The following is a 19,270-nucleotide window of genomic DNA, read 5'->3' on the forward strand; positions in this document are numbered from 1 at the left end:
GATTAAACTGTTTTTAATCTTTCTAAAAAATAATTTAACATTTTTGAGTGATGTAGAGTTTTGATTTAGTAGCCTGTATTTTTTCTAATGACATTTCTCACTCATGAAAAATTGATTTTGGATTTAGAAATAATGTTTACACCAAAGTTTAAAAAGGAAATAATTGTTAAGTTTATACACTCTTAAAAATAAAGGTTCCAAAAGGGTGTTTTTTTTCACATGCAGCGATTCCATAGAAGAACACTCCACAAGTGAACACTTCTTAAAAGAACCATTTTTTCTTAATATGAAGAACCTTTTAATAATTTGAACATTGTTTTTTCACTATAAATAACCTTTTATGGAATGGAAAGATTCCATGGTTGTTAAAGGTTCTTCATAAAACCATCAATGCCAATAAAGAGCCTTACAATAAGAGTGTATATGATTGTGTGTTTGTATTTTCTGTTGTAAGGTGGAGTGAATGTGAATGATGGAAATATCTGTGACGTTCCTCCTCACTGGATGTCTGATACAAGGTTTCATTCTTATAGATTATTCCAATGCTGAATTAATATTCTGAAAGCATTTTCATATGACCTTTGTAAGATTAAAGAGCAATAAGTGCGGCAGTTTATTCTGCATGTAAACTCTGTGTGATCAGTTCCTCTTGTCTGTGTGCTTTAGGAGTTTTTTGTGTTTTTAATATCAGTCTGCCGAAGAGAGTAGAAGCTCTACGAGGATCATGTGTTTTCATACCCTGCACATTTGATATTGATAAAAAATATGAAGGAGACCTCACTAAAGATGCAAAGAGAATATGGTATAAAGACAAAAACCCTTACACTGTAGTGTTTGACTCCAGTAGCCCCAACACTGGATTGTTAAAAGGAGAAATATTTGGCACTCCTACAGAGAAAAACTGCACCACCCGCTTCGATAATGTCAATCAAAGTCATAATGGGTCATATTACTTCAGACTTGAAGCCAGGGGTACATTGAAATACAGCTACAGCTTTCCTGAATACCAAGTTGAAATTGCTGTCATAGGTGAGTGTCATATTGTTAATGCTGCTTCTATCTAAATATAAATGTGATGTGGTCATTTGTAAGGTGAAAGTTTAGCTACCCGTGTCACTTCCAGTTACTTAAAAAACATTCCGTTATGCTGCAAACTGAATTATTCTTTTAGTTTATCATAATCATAAATGCACTGATGTGTAGCGCAAGTAGTTTTACCGTTTACTGTACTTTGTTATTCTTCTATTTTTTATAATATACCTTATGTAGCCCCCTCCTTTTTCAGCACTGTGCTCATTGTGTTCTGTCTTCCGGTTTGTATTTCCAGCATGTAACATCTTATGGATTTATGAATGAACCGCTCGTTTTAAAATCTTCCTGCCATACTGGCATTTTTTATGACATTACAAACATTACAATGCTCATGATAACTTTCATTAACTCTACAATAAGTAAATCCACTTCACCAGCAACTCTTCAACAGAACAATAGCTACTGCAAAAACAGAAGTTCAAACACAAAATGCTAAACATGGCTGCACGCTTCATTCTCTAGCGCATAATGTCTACAACGGCTAATGAATCAGAAGTCTCGCACATTCACAGAAAATAGATCAAGTCCACAATACAAAATGAGTTGCATTGAAAATAAATCTATCTCTGTACAATATGGGCCTTCATTATTGGATATGATTATCCTGTAATGTTTGACTGCATCTCTATGTGTTGTAGATTCTCCACCCAAACCTACAGTGACTCTGTTTATGGATCAGCAGAAGATGATGGAGGTGACGGAGGTGGCGGATGTGAAGGAGGGAAGATCTGTGAATCTGCGCTGCTCGACTAAGATCTTCTGTTCCTCTCGTCCAGCAAATCTCACATGGAGCTCGTCTCCTGAACACCTCCTCAACGAGAGCGTCACACAACAGCAGCGTCAGGAGCAAACTGAGCTCATCTCTGATCTGATCTTCACTGTAACTCACCGTCATCATTTAGCCACTTTCACCTGCACTGTAACACACCAGCTTCAGCAGCAGATCACAAAGCACAAGTCCTGTACGCTACATGTTCAGTGTAAGAAAGGGATTCTTTCAATCATTACTGTCTGATCATCTAGAATTAGAGCTGTAAATCATAACATAATTGCCTGAATGTTTTCTCCTCCATTAGATGCTCCTAAAAACACATCTGCGCATGTAAATGCATCTGGTTTTGTTCTGGAGGGCCGTTCTGTGACTCTGATCTGCATCAGTGATGCAAACCCACCGGTGCTCAACTACACCTGGTACAGAGACACTGAAGAACCACTGAAACCAGTGCAGAGCGGACAGAACCTGACCATCAGCAACACTGACCCGACACACAGCGGACGATACGTCTGTACAGCTCAGAACGAACACGGCGCTCAGAACGCATCAGTGCTGCTGGACGTCCAGTGTGAGTATCAAGAGTCTCTTCTAATTTACTCACAGTCATTAGTACATTAGACTTCAGATTTCAGACTTTATACATACACACATATATACTAGAAGGTCACACTTACGAATGATCAGAGAGTAAATGGTTATGCGTATTTGGCGTGCTGTCCGGGGGGAGGGCTCCGAACTCGGAAATTGGGCCCGAACCCAGAATACTCCCCCCGTATCTCTGTTTAGGAAGATAATCAGGCAAGTGTGAGGAGATGGGGTGGTGGAGGGATGCTGAAAACTGTCGAGGAATATGAGAGAGTCGACTGCGTATATTTATAGGCTTTACTCATGCTGATTGAGTGGACCTGTTGATTACTGATTGCTGACAGCTGGTTGGAATGACTTGATTGTTTGATCATTAGAACGTGATCCTCCCAAACCTTGTTAATAAAACATCAATTATTGTTGCTTCAGCGGAGCGCTCATTTTTTAAAACTGAAGCTAGTAAAAAACAATTGCGGAGCACAAATGTCACATAATCTTTTTCATTTGCCGAAAGAAAGGCCTGGAGAATCCAACTAAAATTAGTGAGTAGGTTTGTGCTTTTACATTTTGGGCTGCTGTGTCACGATCGTTTGCATTCAGTAGTTTATTATTGACACTGACTGAGCCTTGGTTATGTTAGACTTTTTTGTTGTTCAGTTCTGGTTGTGAAAAGTTGTTGGGTAGTGTCTTTATATATGTTTTTTTTATGCTACAGTGAAGGTCTATAAATGTCTCTTCGATGTACTTGGAGGGCGGGGTTAGGGGGGCTCATATACATTTTTTTGCATATGGGCCTGGGACTGATTTGTTACGCCACTGACTAGAAGTATAAAATATTGCATATAATAATTTTATATGCAGAGAAAGAGAGAGAGGAATAGTGTAAATAAATACACAAAATAGAAATTATACATATTATTCCAAAAATATTTTATATATTTTTTTAAATATTAAAACTTCACTTTTAATATTTGAAAGTAAAGATACAGTGAAGGTTTTATATCACAGTTTTTTTTACATGCATTTGAATGTAAATGTCAACAATAAAAGTATTTAATGCAAAAAATACAATATTAAATAATGTTATTATTTATATATATATACACACACACACATATATTAATATTAAACATAATATATAAAACCTTCACTGTTACTTTAATTCCAAATATTTAAGGTCAGTTGTTTTGCACAGAGTAGCATTATCAACAGTTACTATAAATGATATTCGCTTAAACAGTTTTTCAACCTTTACTAGGCTTTTAACTGTACAGTGAACAACAAGAACAAAATGCAAATATAATAAACATGACTTTGTCCTTTAACCTGCTGACAGCGGACCCTTTTTACATGGATGAGAAAATGTGTACAATTTAAAAAGCATTGTTATTTGTCACTATCATTAATCTTATTTCATAGCATTAATGCCTTTACAAGTAAAAATGTATTGCCTAAATGTTTTTCTTCTCCATTAGATGCTCCTAAAAACACATCTGCGCATGTAAATGCATCTGGTTTTGTTCTGGAGGGCCGTTCAGTGACTCTGAGCTGCATCAGTGATGCAAACCCACCGGTGCTCAACTACACCTGGTACAGAGACACTGAAGAACCACTGAAACCAGTGCAGAGCGGACAGAACCTGACCATCAGCAACACTGACCCGACACACAGCGGACGATACGTCTGCACAGCTCAGAACGAACACGGCGCTCAGAACGCATCAGTGCTGCTGGACGTCCAGTGTGAGTATCAAGAGTCTCTTCTAATTTACTCACAGTCATTAGTACATTAGACTTCAGATTTTAGACTTAAAAGCTAAAAAATAGATAAATAAAAATACAATTATATAAAAAATTTCATACATTAAATAACTTTAATGTATATATTTTAAAGCTGCAGTCCGTAGTTTTTCCTCTTTGTCACCATCTCTGTTCGAAATCTGCAATTGCAGTTATTCGCGGAATTATCAACTTCACGTGGATTGTGCCTCGGCACGGCACAGCTCGGATGAACACAATGTTTTGAGGATAATGTTTTTATGTGTTAGAATAATCAATAAAGTCTTGTTTGTATTTTGAAGATAAGTGCTCTTGTGTTATGTGCTTACAAATTGAATGTATTAAACTGCTGATCTAACTTACATTGCTAATAAAGAGTGTTTTCACTAGTTTGGATATGTATATAGGACGAGTCATTTGCTCAGCCGTATAAGTGATTCTTTCAAATATTCCTTATAATTTATTAATAATTCCTTTTGAGCTAAATTGACCTGTCTGACCCTTACAAAAATAACAAGGTTTAAACATACAGATATTCAGTTACTAACCCAGATCTTGAACTGCTACACTACACATCTTTTTTCATCAGATGCCCCAAAAAACACATTGCTGTCATTCTTTCCCTCCGGCTCTATGATGGAGGGCCGTCCAGTGACTCTGACCTGCAGCACTGATGCAAAACCAGCGGTGCTCAACTTCTCCTGGTACAAAGAGACCGGATCCCAGTTTGAGCTCCTCCAGACCGGATTTAATCATACCTACTTTGTGTCTAACCCTACACACTCCGCACGGTATCGCTGTACAGCTCAAAACCAGCATGGCCAACACAACACAACAATTGAACTGGATGTTCAGTGTGAGTACAAAGAAAAATTACTGCACTGTTATATTCACTCATTTAAACTGATCCCTTACAGCAAAAGCATAACATTGCATTGTATTTGGATGCAAAGTGCAATGTTTATTGTGAAAATACATGTATAGATTGAAAAGGTGAAATTTACCATAAAAGCATGTGATGATACGGTTTCACGCAGTCACAATATGACTTTCAGCACTGAAAAGACACTATTGAAGAGTTGCAAAAACCACAAATCCATGTATAAATGACTTCAATTTGATGTATAGCTTAAGTTAAAGACCATTTTATCATATAGACTACACTACACAGTGTGCTATATGCTTCAATATCTTATATGAAGGCTTTACTGGACATTGCAAACAAAAACATGTGACAGGCTGACCGTGATCAACAATACAGTAGGTTGCAGTTCAGTTCCATGCTAGAAATGCTGTGAAATGCATGTAACACTGTAGTACTTTTGCATGGGCGTTTTCTTCATTTACAGAAAACACAGCAGGAGATTTGGTTCCCCTTTAGTAAAAGCTCATGTTACAGAGCAACATGTTCAAGTTATGTTAATGTTTTGAAATGCGAGGTTTTGATATGAAACCTTTGTGAAACTGCACTGAAGCCAGTAAAATTGCAAGAAGCCCTTTTTATAATTCTAATGCAATGTGATTAGGGTACGAGACAAAATAATTTACTGGTAGCTAACATCTCAAATTCTTTAAAATTCCTTAAAGATTTCAGTTGCAGTTTGCTCAAATAATGGGAAAATATGATTAGAGGAGTAACATAAGATTCACGGTACAGAACATGGAGGATAAAAAAAGTTCATTATACCAGCACAAACATTTGCACATCTCTAAAATTGTACTTCTGTGTAAGTTGTTAAAAAAAAGTGCCAGAATCACACTTTACATACTAATACATGCAAATATTAAAGACTCAAAGCAGAGCACCATGTAAATTGCTTACATGTATTACAGCTACAGCTTGAATTAAAGGGATAGTTTACACAAAAATGTAATTTTATTTTTTGTCATCCAAAACCTGTATGACTTATATTCTTTTTTGAGAAAGATATTGTGAATATCCACATGAAAGAAAGTCATGCAGGTTTGATAAGTGACAGAATGTTCATTTTTGACACTTTTTACGATTGAATACTACTTGGTAAAGCCCTATTCACACTGACCGTGACACGAATGCACAAAAGCGACATGATACCATTAATTTGAAATAGAGAGTTGCCGATTTCCAGCAACAAGAGCGACAGTGGCCGTTGGCAACTGGATGTAGGTGTTTCCTACAGCTGCACGATTAATTGTTAAAAGATCAAGATCTTGATTCAAACACCCATGCGATCTTATTCCTAAATGTGAGCGATTCAGCTATATGTCTATTAAACCTTTGACAAGTACGATCACAACGAACATTCAGATCTGCGTTGGCAGAGAGAGCAGTCATGTATAGGTATGAAACAGCTTCACAAAGTTTTCTTTTCAACCACAACCACAAAAGTCCTTTCAACCACACAGAATTGTTATTTCTGTGTTAAAATAATAATAATAAGTACTGGGATAAAAGTAAATAGTTTGGATATAAACACAGGTGTATGCGGTAGTGATCAAAATACAGTAAATCACCTTGTGAAAGTAACTTGATGTTTCAAATGAACACTCAAAAAATTAACTTTTGCCTCTTGTTAAATTTAATCAATTAAAATAAGCAAGAGTAACACAATTGTTTAATATTTTGTCACAACTTAATTTAATTGTGTTCAATCAACCTAATATATTTAAAACTGAAGTTTACTTAATTTGTGAGAAAACTACATTAATCATTTTTGCTGACAACTAACTGGGCAGTGGATCTGTAGTTCCCAGCATGCTTTGCAAGGGACTGCATTAGGAGGGTAAATTTAGGGATTGAAGTGTTATTTTATGTGTTTTTCTGTAAATGGAAAGATGTCGTTAGTTAATGTTTAATATTCAGTAATGTTAGAAACTTAGAAGCGTTCTGTAATGTGTTTGAATTTTGTGGTAACCATTATGCAGAAGAGTGGTGACTGTGTTTAGTTTAGGGCTGTGGGCGCTCAATGTGGTCTACACATGCATTAAACCTCATTTGTAGACCTGCATAAGTAATATTCAATATTACTCTGTAAAAAAGTGGTTTATATTAAACTGAACACTAGTAGCTCCTATCATTGGAAATAACTGTAGAGTCAAATTAGCCAAAATTATAATTTTGGCGATTTTAGGCAGAGCAAAAATTAAATATAGTTAACCTGACAAAACTTTATCTAGCAGGAATGACTGAATTAATTTAAGTTCATACAATAAGATTACAACAAATAATTTCAAACAAATTAGATTTTGTTGGAAAAATCTATTTCATTTTCGTGGAAAAGCTTTCCTTAATTTAATTAAGTTCGTTCAACAGCTTATTTTTTTGAGTGAAGATTGTTTCAATTACATTGTTACACAGGCGAAAATTATTCATTCAAGAGATTCATTCAGAAATGCTGATTCATCCAGTAATGAAACAAATTAATTCTCTGAGGGAGTCATTGAATCATTAATTCAACCCGACTTAAAAAAAATGTATAGACTACACTACAGCAATTCATTTTAAACCAAAAAAATCTCAATTCATCCAGGATCATGCAGCTCTAGCGTGTCCAGCGATGCGACAAAGTTGATATACATTTAACTTTATGAAAATGAAAAGCGACTTTTGGGAGTGACAACCAACAGACCTTACTCAGAGCAGCGCCATGACAATTATGAAAGCAAGTGAAGTCAATGAGCTCAAGTGATGCAAGACTACATCCTGTAGTGGATTGTCTGTGGCAAGATGGGCTAGTTATGATTTTAGTGGTCAGCAACTTCCCTAATTTAGCATATGTCTCTGTGTATGTATGGTGGTCCTCGCTGTGCTGACTCTGAGCCTGAACAAAATGAACAACCACAGATAAATGACCGTGACAGCAAAGAGAAATCGCTATTTCGTTTATCTTTAAAAGTAAGCATTTTATGTATGATTCCATTAATATTTAATCTTTTCGCTCCAAAATGTCTGTTTTTACCAGCAAGAAAAATGATTTGCTGTCTAAAACATAGAATAACATCCGTTAATATCATTCACAAACGTTCCTAGGAGGTGTGCAAAGCCCATTATGGACCTCACCGCCAGCCACTGGGGACAAAGCCTCTGGCAGAGTAAATGCTGCTTTAAAGAGTTTGTCAGCACAATAATGGCATTTTCACCAGAGTGGCGAGTTGCAGAATTAAAGGAACTAACAGTAACCGCAACTTCGAAATTGTGGCTTGTTTCTCTTTTCTACTTCAGCACACTATAAGCTCTCAGTTATGGTGGTTTTCTTCAGTTCTTGTCATTATCTTATTCATTTTTGAAAAGCACAATTGAGATATTCAGGTCCTCAAGCTGTTTTATTTTGCTCAGATCCTACACAGAAACTACAGTTTATAATCTTATTCTCTCTTTCAGTTGCGCCCAAAATCTCCAGCTCTTGTAACCAAAGCGGCGTAATCACGTGTGTCTGTGAGGCTCATGGGAATCCCTTGCCTAAACTAGAGTGGCTTGGATTTGGAAATGTTCTTGCTAACTCTACAAACATGTCCATCAGGAATGAAACTTTAGGAAGCACAAGCTTGAAGAGCATCCTGACCATCCATCAGCATCTCACAGACACAGACGTCCTGCAGTGTTTCAGTGCAAACACTCTCGGCACCGCCAGCGCCAGCCAACGGTTTCATCCCATCGCACGGACACACGGGACAGAGACACGTGAGATCTGCTTCTCTGACACGCACAACAACAGCTTTATCTGATCAATAAGAATAATCACAAACGAGATCTCTGGAAAATCTTAACCCTTCTGAAAAAGAAGTGCACTTAATTTGCATTGAATGTGCGCTTGTAGTGTACTTCAAATCTTAAAAGTATACACTCTTAGAAGAAAAGTTTCTGTAAGGTGCTTCATATATAGAATCTTTTAGGGATGATTTTTAATGGATTTAGTTGTCATTCATTTGTTTTGATTAATTTTTTATTTTAATAACATTTTATTAATTAAACAGCTCGTAAACCTATACTTAATCAGTAGAAAAATTGAAAGACCCGTTAAACATGAATGTATTTTCGCAATCATTTAAGACATTTCTCCTTAGAAGCTTTTTGGTATAAAGTGATCTTTAATCGTGACCGTACTATTTATAACCACATTTAATGTTTCTTTTTTAAGTGTATTAAAAATCTGTACTTGCAGTTCATTACACTTTCATGACTGTTTCTTACACTTTTAAAAAGTGCACTTTATAGTGATGTCAAATTAAAGGTTTTACTTTAAAGCACATTTTAAATTATTGTTTTAATAAATTTTGTTGTGCTTTAAAGAAGTAGACTTATTTTGATGTGTTGACTAACATATTAAAAGCACACAAAGTACTCGAATATAATTTTTGTGTAAATATGTAGTGTGTTACATTTAATGATATTAACTACATAGTTACTCAATTTTCAATAGAAATGACATTAAAGTGTATTTTAGTTTACATACATGCTTATCAGTATTTGGCTGTACACGTTAAACATATTTCAAAGACAATAGAAGTAATTGAGAAATTACATCAAAATGTGTACTTTAGTCTTATACTAAGTTTGGCTTATTGCATTTAATATAAATTTAACCTATAATTATAAATAACATGCAATTATGTGTCTGAACACATTATCTTCAGTTCACACTTAAATATAGAATTTTTTCTATTTTTTAGTATGCTGAAGTGTACTACTTTTCCACAGAGAAATTCTTTCTCCTAGACAGCAATGAGATCAAATGGAAACTTTTCTCCAAAAAAATGTGCTCATATTTGCCAAGACACTAAAGTCTGTAATCAAATACCAGAGATCTCAGTATGAACTCGAATCGAATCTATGATCAAATGATCTGAGCTGCTCTTCACATTCATTTTTATCCCTTCTGAGAAACATTTGAGACACTTAAATGACAGTGAGATCTCCATTAAGAGTCAAGAGCTATTAAAAGACCAACCTCTGAGCAATAAAACACTGTTTTCCAGGTTTCCATCACCCGTCTGTGTTGCTCGGAGCTGCTGTCGGCGCATCAGCGATGATGATCTTGTGCATCGTGGCAGTCTACAGTGAACGGTGGGTAGCTACATCAGACAAATGCCATTTGAGGAAAGACAAGAAAACATGATTATCACAAAACTGGTCCAATATATAATGAGCTGAGGCTAAACTACAGATGTTCATATATACATTACAGAGATTTTTTTTCAGCTATAATGTATAATGTGTTCAAAAGTTTCCCTGCAAAATATGCTTGTCTTGTTTTCCAGTACCTATACTTTTACTTGAGAACCAATATGACTTCAGATAAGTCTTGTTTTCAGAAAAATGCCAATGGGTTAAGAGGAATACACTTTTTAACCCCATTGGCAGGTATTTGTTCTTGTTTTAAACATAATCTTAATTTTTTATTTGCCCTGTTATATGCCATTTTGCTTCTCAAGCAAATGTGTCTTAATTTAAGAATGTTCATATATTTGAAAACAAGACAAAAATACAGAAGAACATAATTTTTTGCAGTGTGAAGCCAAATAAACAGTTTGCTCACACATTGATTTGATGAGACTTTTACTTTACTAGCCTCATCACAAGGAGGATTTGTGATTCTGATTGACATTTTATATTGATTTTGATGGCCTAAAAACATTTTTCAGAAGAAGGCATCCCAAACCTTCAGGAACCAGACAAGACGACACATCTGGACTCATTCTGTCTCAAACAGTGAGTTAAACACACTCACACTATTCATTTTCAAAGACATCACAAACGGACATTCGGCTCATTCTGTTGTGTTTCTGCTCCATCAGGCCACGGCTTCCGATGGTGACAGTGACATGCTGTCAGCTGTTACACCAAGAGCACCAGAATCTCTTCATTATTCCTCCATCGACTTCACGAACGCAGAGCCGGCGTCAGGAGAGATCAGGGGCGCCTCCACGCTGACCGAGGAATATGCTGTGGTCCGTCATCATCCTGCAGGAGACGCAGCATCTGCGACAGACCTCAACATAGACCAAAGCCCACAAAATAGTAGGGCGAAGATCACGGATGTGTCATCAGAAGACATGATTTATGAAAACATGACCCGTCACTTGGATGTTTAAAAACAGAAAAGAAACAGTTGCACTGTGTCCAAAATTGAATACTTCCCTGCTATACAGAATGCCGAAAAGTAGTGTATCACAAATACATAGTATTCAAAAAACAGTAGGTGAATGTTACCCGGGATGACCTACTACTTCTGAAGTGCGCATTCGATGAACACTTTATTATCCCAATAGGCCACGGGAGAGGAGTTGTGAATGGCAGTGAAGGGTCAACAGGTCACGTGATAGTACCAACTACTTGATAAACGACTTTTAAAAATTGTTTTGAAGGTCAGCCAATCAGAATCCATCCTGCTGTAAAGAGCTCGAGACGACAAAACTACAGAGCGCACTTATAATTAACAGAACGATATTGTTTGCTGGTATGACTGTGGACGATAATATTGTTATGATTTTATAGTTATCGTTCTTGGTGTGAACAAGCCTTTAGAATGAACCAAAACCGTCAAATCTTTATGCCTCAAACACCACAAATGGATTTTTAGAGCAATTTTTCACCAACAAATTACCATTCTATCATTCCAAACCTGTAGGACTTTCTATCTTCTGTTGAACATAAAGGAAGATATTTTGAAAAATGTTCCAGTGTTTTTTTTTCAATGATGATTTTGGTTGCCAATGTTCTTCAAAATATCTTCTTTTACGAACTATCCATATTATATGAATGAACTAACATCATGATAGACAGAAATTAGATACTTTATGGAAAATTACTAGAAATAATTCGTAACCCTTAAAGTCCCCCTGTATTTTATCCCTTAAAACTCATCTTTGATCACCAAAATGACATATTTAAATGTTTTTTTCCTCGAAAATGACAAAATAGTTATAACTCTATAACTCTACACCCATGACTCATTTAGTACAGGCGGTTCTATGAATTTACAAATTAGTCCCGCCCCCACTCACTCACAGCAGCTCAGAGATCCACTCGTTGACCTGATTGGTTACAAGTTTGTGACCTCAGAAACACCAGCGATTTCAAACTGCGTTTTTGAGACTTTGGTTCACAGCAGTTTTAAGAAGAAAATACTCAGCAATGGTGTTGACTTATGCATTTGTACATGGTTTGTCTCAAAGCATATTTAAAACACCACATATAAACAAAATTAAAAGCTTGATTTTCACAGGGGGGCTTTACAATAAGGTCTCATTTGTTAACATTAGGTAATGCAAAAATTGTTTAGTAAATGTTGAAGTTAACATTAACTAATATTAACAAAGCACTGTTTATTAATGATAACAAGTGAAAACTTACTGTAAAGCATTACCTAATAAGATTTGAAGTTTGTGACCTTTGGTCAGAGATCTTACAGAAAATATAGGAGTCAGAAGTTCATTTTTTCTCGCAGAACTGTTGTCTCGCAGATTGCATTTGGGTCCTTTTTTCCTGAACGGATTCCTGACACATTTCTGTAACATAGCATGAGTTTGAACAAGCATTTCTTTTCTTACTAGATCAGCAGCGGGAAACGTATTTCACATTAGTGTTTTGTTTATGTTGCACATTATTTGTGATTGAGAATGCAGGAGGAGGTGGCGGGTGAACACTTCTGGTGTCACACTTTCAGACAGTAACTCCTTTAAAAAATAGGAGCTCCTTTTGAAGGGATGAAACATTACATTTTAAAACATTATTTATATTATACATCAGTGTCTTCATTTTCTACTCAAAATGTATTACTTTTTTCTTTAAAAAAAAGGATTATAATTGTAATCAACTTCATGTGTAATCAACAACATCCAGTGTTTATTAAAAAAATTGCATATAGTACAATCTCTAGAAAAAAAACTTCAAAATGAAGACAAGTGTTTTCAGAAACATCTAAGATGAAATATTGATATAAAGAACAATGCTGTTAAATGAACCTCTTCTATTTAGGTCATTTATAATATTTCAATTAAAAATATTTGTATTTCTGTTTTTGTTTTAAGTTTAATATATATTTTAATAAGCCAATCAGGTCTGGTTTCACAGACAGTGCTTAGATTAAGCCAGGTTTGAGCCTTTGTTCAATTAGGATATTTATAGGTTTTTAAATGTGCACTGACATATTTTATGGTATGTCAGTGCAAGTTGCTTTCAATAGACTTAAGCCTTGTCTCTGTAACCGGGGGTAATGTCATTACTTTGATATAGAAAATATAAATGGTACATTTGTGTTCAGAACATATTGCTCTTTCAAAACTAAAGGCATGTAAAATTGCAGGCTATTTTTAGCATGACTCATGAAGCAGCAATCGAAATATATGCAACTATAATGATGTCAACTACCATGCACTTTTTCTGACAAATGTGAGCAATTCAAAGGCTAAAAAACCCAACAGCAACTAAGAGGAAGTGAAACGCACATTAAATATCTTTAGCAACCTGTTTTCGACAAGTAGGCTATAGGAGAAGTGTTAAATGGGAAACACTTTCAAACCGCTTTCTGGGACTAAGTGGCCACTGGGTCTGCGTGCTTTTACATTTACATGCTTTCCAGATATGTTTAACACAGCACATGCATTTTCAAACTCTCTTTGTTGATTTATGCTGTCATAAATAGACGCGTCACAGCCGTAATAGAGTTAATTAAGCAGAATCTGAAATCCATTCTGACAGAACTTAAATTCAGCTTAAAACGGAAGTTGCGATAGTTTTTCATTCCTAGTATGACACAGAGTCTATATCCTAGCAAAACCGTTTTAAAAAGGACCTTTAATAATAACACCATCTCTGATTCGAGCGAAATTGATTCTGAACAAGAACAAATCTAATGCGGCCATGCGGGACATGATTGGATGGTTGTGGTTTGCTATTGGTCGATTTTATGTGAGTGACAGGTCTTCGCGCCAATAAGAGGGCGGGATTTTTTTGTTGATTAATTATTACTAGGCACATGAATTTAAAAAAATAATGACGTGCAAGGATAGGCTAAATCATTTATAATAAAGGAGTACTACATAAAAAACAAGAATTGTCTTTTTTTTAAATTGTAGAGTGACTTTAAAGTTCATTACATATTATAAATAACTCATCTGGTTTTGAATGGCTGAACTCTGTCCTGATCTGCTGCCCTCCAGACCACTGGCGTAGCCACGTGTGTGCCAGGATGTGGCGGTGCCACCCACAGTGCCAGCTGCCACACCTAAAATAGATGCAGAATTATTTTTTAAAGTTTTAATAAAAACGTTTCCTAAACTTGGACTATTGTTGTTTACTTAAAATATTTGTACATTTAAAATGTATTTTAATTTTTAAATTATTATTTAAACAAAATAATGTTAACAAAATATCTGCCGACATTCGGACTGCCAACCAATCCGCAAACAGCCGCTGACTGGTACGGTTGTGCTGTTGAGGCTCGCGCAGCCTCATGAGGAGAAATGGAAACAAATGAGCGTAGATCACACAAAGAAACTTTACGAACATAGAGCGGTTTACTTGTTTGACGGACAAGCACATGTAAAGCCTTAATGTTGAGCCCTGAGTTATATTTTATATACTGTAGGCCTAGTATTATGTTTATGTGGCAAGCCAGTTTTACACATTAGCCCAGTCTATTCTGTAAAGTTAGTGATACGCCGGGTCCGAGTTTTTTTGCACATTAATTTGACAATAAATCTGGCACACACCCAATTTTTCTTATGCACACCCAGAGACGCTTTTCTGGCTCGCTAGTGCTCCAGACACAAGATTACACCTAACACACCCCAACAACTGGGTTGACAAGCCCAGTTTTCTGGAAACTGGCTGCTGCGGTGAGACGTTTTGTTTAAAGCAACACTATGTCGTTTCCTATAATATCTAGCTGCAGACCCGCAGCACCACCAGTTTCAGAACTCCAGCGCCAGAACCGGAAGTAAGGGGCGGAGCTTACGTTCTAACACCAGCGCCAGGACCGGAAGTGAGGGGCGGAGCTTACGTTCTAAACCAATGAACGCCACCTAACGTTTTGGAGCGTAATTTGCTTAGACACGAAACGGCCCACTCGAAACGTCAAACTTTATACGTATGTTATAATGATACATTAAGGTGTACAATAAGCATTTTAAAACATTGATTTTGTGTAATATAATTGTATAAAGTTATTCCGTTTCATTGTATTATGAGAGTTACTTCCTGATCATGATGGTGAAAAATAATGCTTGAAACGTATGGGTATTTTAATGTGTAAGTTTAATTATTTTAGCTAAGCAGTTTAGTGTAGATTTATGAAGGTAAAGACCTTTGTTTTTGGTTTTTTATGAAGGAGTTAACTCTGTATAAGAAAGCTTTGAAAGATATAAAAACTAGACAAGCCTTGGAGGTTTTCAAAATTATACACAATTTGATAACTGATTAGACCTCTGTGATATTTTAGGTTCTATTTATTTAATTATTTATTTATTTATTTATTTATTGTGTTTACAAAAAAATTAAATTGTTTTGATTTTGAGGGTATGTATTGTTAATATGAATTTGTAATGCCATTGTTTAATTAAAAAAAACGTATGGGCATTTTATATAAAATATACTTTATTTCACAAGAACATGTGCAGCATGCATTTTTCTTTATGTAAAACAATAATGTCAAAAATCTAAAAAAGAGAGAGAAAATTCGGCATTGTTTAAAATAAATAATAAAAATGTATACAACAAATGAAAAATTCACCACTAGGCCCATTTTATCACAACAATCCTGTATAAATTTAACTTACAATGTATCAAATGAGGAACTCACTCTCTGGCCCATTTTGTCCTTACATTCTTGCAAAAATAACTACAATGCAATAATAATAATTCCGCCCCTCCCTCACTTTCGGTTCTGGCGCTGGGGTTCTGAAACTGGTGGTGCTGCGGGTCTGCAGCTGGATATATCTCGTCGTTTTTGCGGTTTTCGCTCTCGGGGTCCCCCTACAGTTAGGAAACAGTATTGTCTTCTACTACTGTCATAAAATCTGTCATGGTTACACCAGGCGATACACGTGTGCATTTGTTGACAAGCCGATACTGTCTTGATTTCTCGCGGGCAGACTGCCAGCGTTGCGTGTGAAATGTCTTCATCCCAGGTACATTGCCATATATTTCAGCATGTTATATGAATATAATTTCATGGGTTTAATTTTTTTCAAACGTCAAAAGATCGCGTAGCTCACGTTTACAAGACAGCGTCATTATAGTAGCCTATTGTCTACTGTTTTACATAACGGATATGCTAATTCAATTCAATGTTTGTGTGGTAGGTAATAGCCATATATCGTCAATATTATAATATCAAGCTACCGTGATGAATCTGCAAATTTGAAAATCGATTTGCATTATAGCCTGAGGCAAGACACTTTCACCAGAAAAATAAATACACAAACATATCAGCCTGCAGACATTAGGATAGTTATCCTGAAAGATTATTTATTATAACCATCGTAAACTAGCGTGTTAGTGTAGCTACCAGATTGATAGTTCGCTACTCTACTAGCATTACTTGATTCATGAAGATAATGGAGGACCAGATAGATTCCGTAACATGGCCAGGCCATGTTATTCAGCCTTTTACATTTCGCGCGATAGTCAGCTCCCTGACTCCCTGATTTATTTATAAATGTATAAAGACTTTACAGATGACTGCTGCGCTTGTGACCGGGTGCATGTTACTGAAAGAACGAGCAGAGAGCCGGTCGCGCGCGTGCACACTCTCACCGTCTTCAAACTGTCTTGCTCTCCCTCCAATAGTGATCCTCGTCCGGTCTTTTAATTTGTCACTCTCCCTTTTTCTTCTTTTAGTCTCCTCTGACAAAACCTTTGCCTTCTTCCTTTTAGTTGTTGCTTCGGTCATGACAACAACATACAGACGGGTATCAAACACTAGTTGGGCTCTCACGTCAGAATCTGAGGAAGTGGGGGAAGTGACGTATGCCGTAAAGCAGTCGAATTTTGTAGTTTTTTTTGTGCTCGGGTTCCTACCCGAAACCCGAAGTTACATAGTGCCAGTAAAAGCGATACAGACAATATCAGGCTATGGCAGACGTGTCATTCAACCTATTGTAAGTCGATGTACCATCACAAGGGTCTTGGAAATATATAATGAAGGTTGAAAAACTACATAGTGTTACTTTAAAACTACATTTGATTTAACTCACATCACAGCCTGCAAAAAACCCACAGACACTTTCAACATGAACGATTCAAGGCACTTCCTTCACAACATGGTTGGGATGGGCAATAAAATTCAGCCAGCTGGAGACTCACAGGACATTCTTATACTATTTAAAACATTTGAATTTAGTGTGAAATGATATCAACAATATTTAGTATGTTTTTTGCATGCTTTTTAATTTGGTCAAAGGTATACAGAAAGATGAGTTCAGAGCTACAGACATGGACTAGGCCTACAACCAGCAAAAACAGCCATTTTTATTTCATGGGACCATTAAGTTTCAGCTTCTTAACCCTTGTATGATGTTAAACAAAGATAAAGTTAAAAAATATTACTTTCCGGTCAAATTATCAAATCATTAATATTTTTTAATTGTCTGTGCAACCTGCCTTTAACCATGAAATTTGCAGGAAAAAAACCGACCCATAATATCAATCATAATAGGAGTTTTCATACTATAACACCTCAGGGTGTTGCAACTTTGCAGGCATCTTCATGATCCTAAATAAGAAATGGTCACACAATTTCAAAAAGAAAAAAACAGTACTTCCGACAACTCAAAAATATGTTGTGGGTCAAATGAAATAGATAGCAACCGTCACATGCCAATTCTGAGAAAGCATAAACTCTTTATCACAATATTATTTCATGTTTGTGTTGTTTAATGGTGAAATAAAAACTCAAACTGATCTGACTGATGTGTTTAAGCGTGATGAAGACATTCATTCAGGACACATGATCTTGGTCATTTCCGTTTATTTTCTCATAAACTCTTTGCAAAAAAACGGTCAAGCACACAATTGATCAAAGAACAGTTTTCCATTCAAAGACCTCGACCGTACACGTTTGACAGCACAACGTGGAGACAAATGTTGAGTAGAGAAAGGTCAGAATCCATGTCAGCAACTTCACTTATCTGAACATCTTGTGTAAAAAGCAAACATGCACGTGTTACAAGGAAGGAAGACAGAAACATTTTTAACAGGGGCCTTTTTTTTTCTTTAAAAGACGTTTTTACTGCAATCCAGCTAGTCAAAACCAATACAGCAGAATCGCATCAGGATTTCACCACACAAACGGCTCTGTGTAACAAGAACATGTCGTAAGAACATGTTGTAAAGTAAAGTCGTCCATGTTTCTGTGGCAGAGCAGAAACGCTTGAGATTGTAAAGATCACGTTGGCAGTAGAAGCTTCATTTGAAGCTCAGCTTGGCTCAAAATTAAGGGTTGCTATTATTAAGACACCAAGGTGTTCGATTCTAGTAGAAAAATGGCTGTGTATGATTCACGTCTGGAATGATTTTAGTGTGTCTGCTTCTCTATTGATACCGAGGAGCTTAAATGTTTCTGACATGCAGGAGAATCCTCTAAAATAATCTCTCTGCTATTAATAAGTAAGCTGAGGAAGACGTATGGGTGGTAAACATGAATACTGCGTGAAACATACAAAAGACCAGATGACGGAAGGCAGACACGTCTTAAAACGGGCAATCTAAAATTACAATTTGGCAATAGACCACCAGGGGGCAGTCAGTGTAGAAAAACGAAAGCTCATTATGTCCTCAAATAGTGCTGTAAATTGACCATCATGAGGCCGGTCTGAAAATGGAATATTATTGGCTGTCAATTTTACCTCTGGCAGGGTCGGAGATTCATCAAACTGTATAAATACGCACATTTGGTTCATCTTCAAAGCAAACGTAAATAAATAAGCTTCAGAAAATGAGCAAAGGTTAAAAAAGCAAAGGGTAACCGAACTACAAAACGTATCTGAAGCACAGGCTGCATGACACCACAAGACCTTGAAAAGTCAATGATTTAAAAGCTCCTGAAATCGGACTATACGT

The 19,270-nt window shown here is 36.2% G+C and overlaps 2 protein-coding genes across 2 annotated transcripts in view; one reads left to right on the top strand and one right to left on the bottom strand.

Annotated features, from left to right (window-relative positions):
- Nucleotides 1–14,258, top strand: part of LOC143742263 (B-cell receptor CD22-like) — a 67,843-nt gene extending 53,585 nt beyond the window's left edge. Inside the window, exons 9-15 of the mRNA XM_077235032.1 lie at nt 2,169–2,435; nt 3,928–4,194; nt 4,820–5,086; nt 8,591–8,890; nt 10,186–10,273; nt 10,852–10,918; nt 11,005–14,258. Of these exons, the coding sequence (XP_077091147.1) occupies nt 2,169–2,435; nt 3,928–4,194; nt 4,820–5,086; nt 8,591–8,890; nt 10,186–10,273; nt 10,852–10,918; nt 11,005–11,301 (1,553 nt within the window). The 3' untranslated portion in view covers nt 11,302–14,258. The remainder of the gene's footprint in view (nt 1–2,168; nt 2,436–3,927; nt 4,195–4,819; nt 5,087–8,590; nt 8,891–10,185; nt 10,274–10,851; nt 10,919–11,004) is intronic.
- Nucleotides 14,259–18,162: 3,904 nt separating this feature from the next.
- Nucleotides 18,163–19,270, bottom strand: part of LOC143742267 (fatty acyl-CoA reductase 1) — a 40,962-nt gene continuing 39,854 nt past the window's right edge. Inside the window, exon 12 of the mRNA XM_077235040.1 lies at nt 18,163–19,270. This exon is cut by the window's right edge and continues 1,303 nt beyond it. The gene's annotated coding sequence lies outside the window, so the exon portion shown is untranslated.

This window comes from Siphateles boraxobius, unplaced genomic scaffold (assembly GCF_051911475.1).
Source record: "Siphateles boraxobius isolate OS27281-9 unplaced genomic scaffold, OSU_SipBor_1 19, whole genome shotgun sequence".
Lineage (NCBI taxonomy): Eukaryota > Metazoa > Chordata > Actinopteri > Cypriniformes > Leuciscidae > Siphateles > Siphateles boraxobius.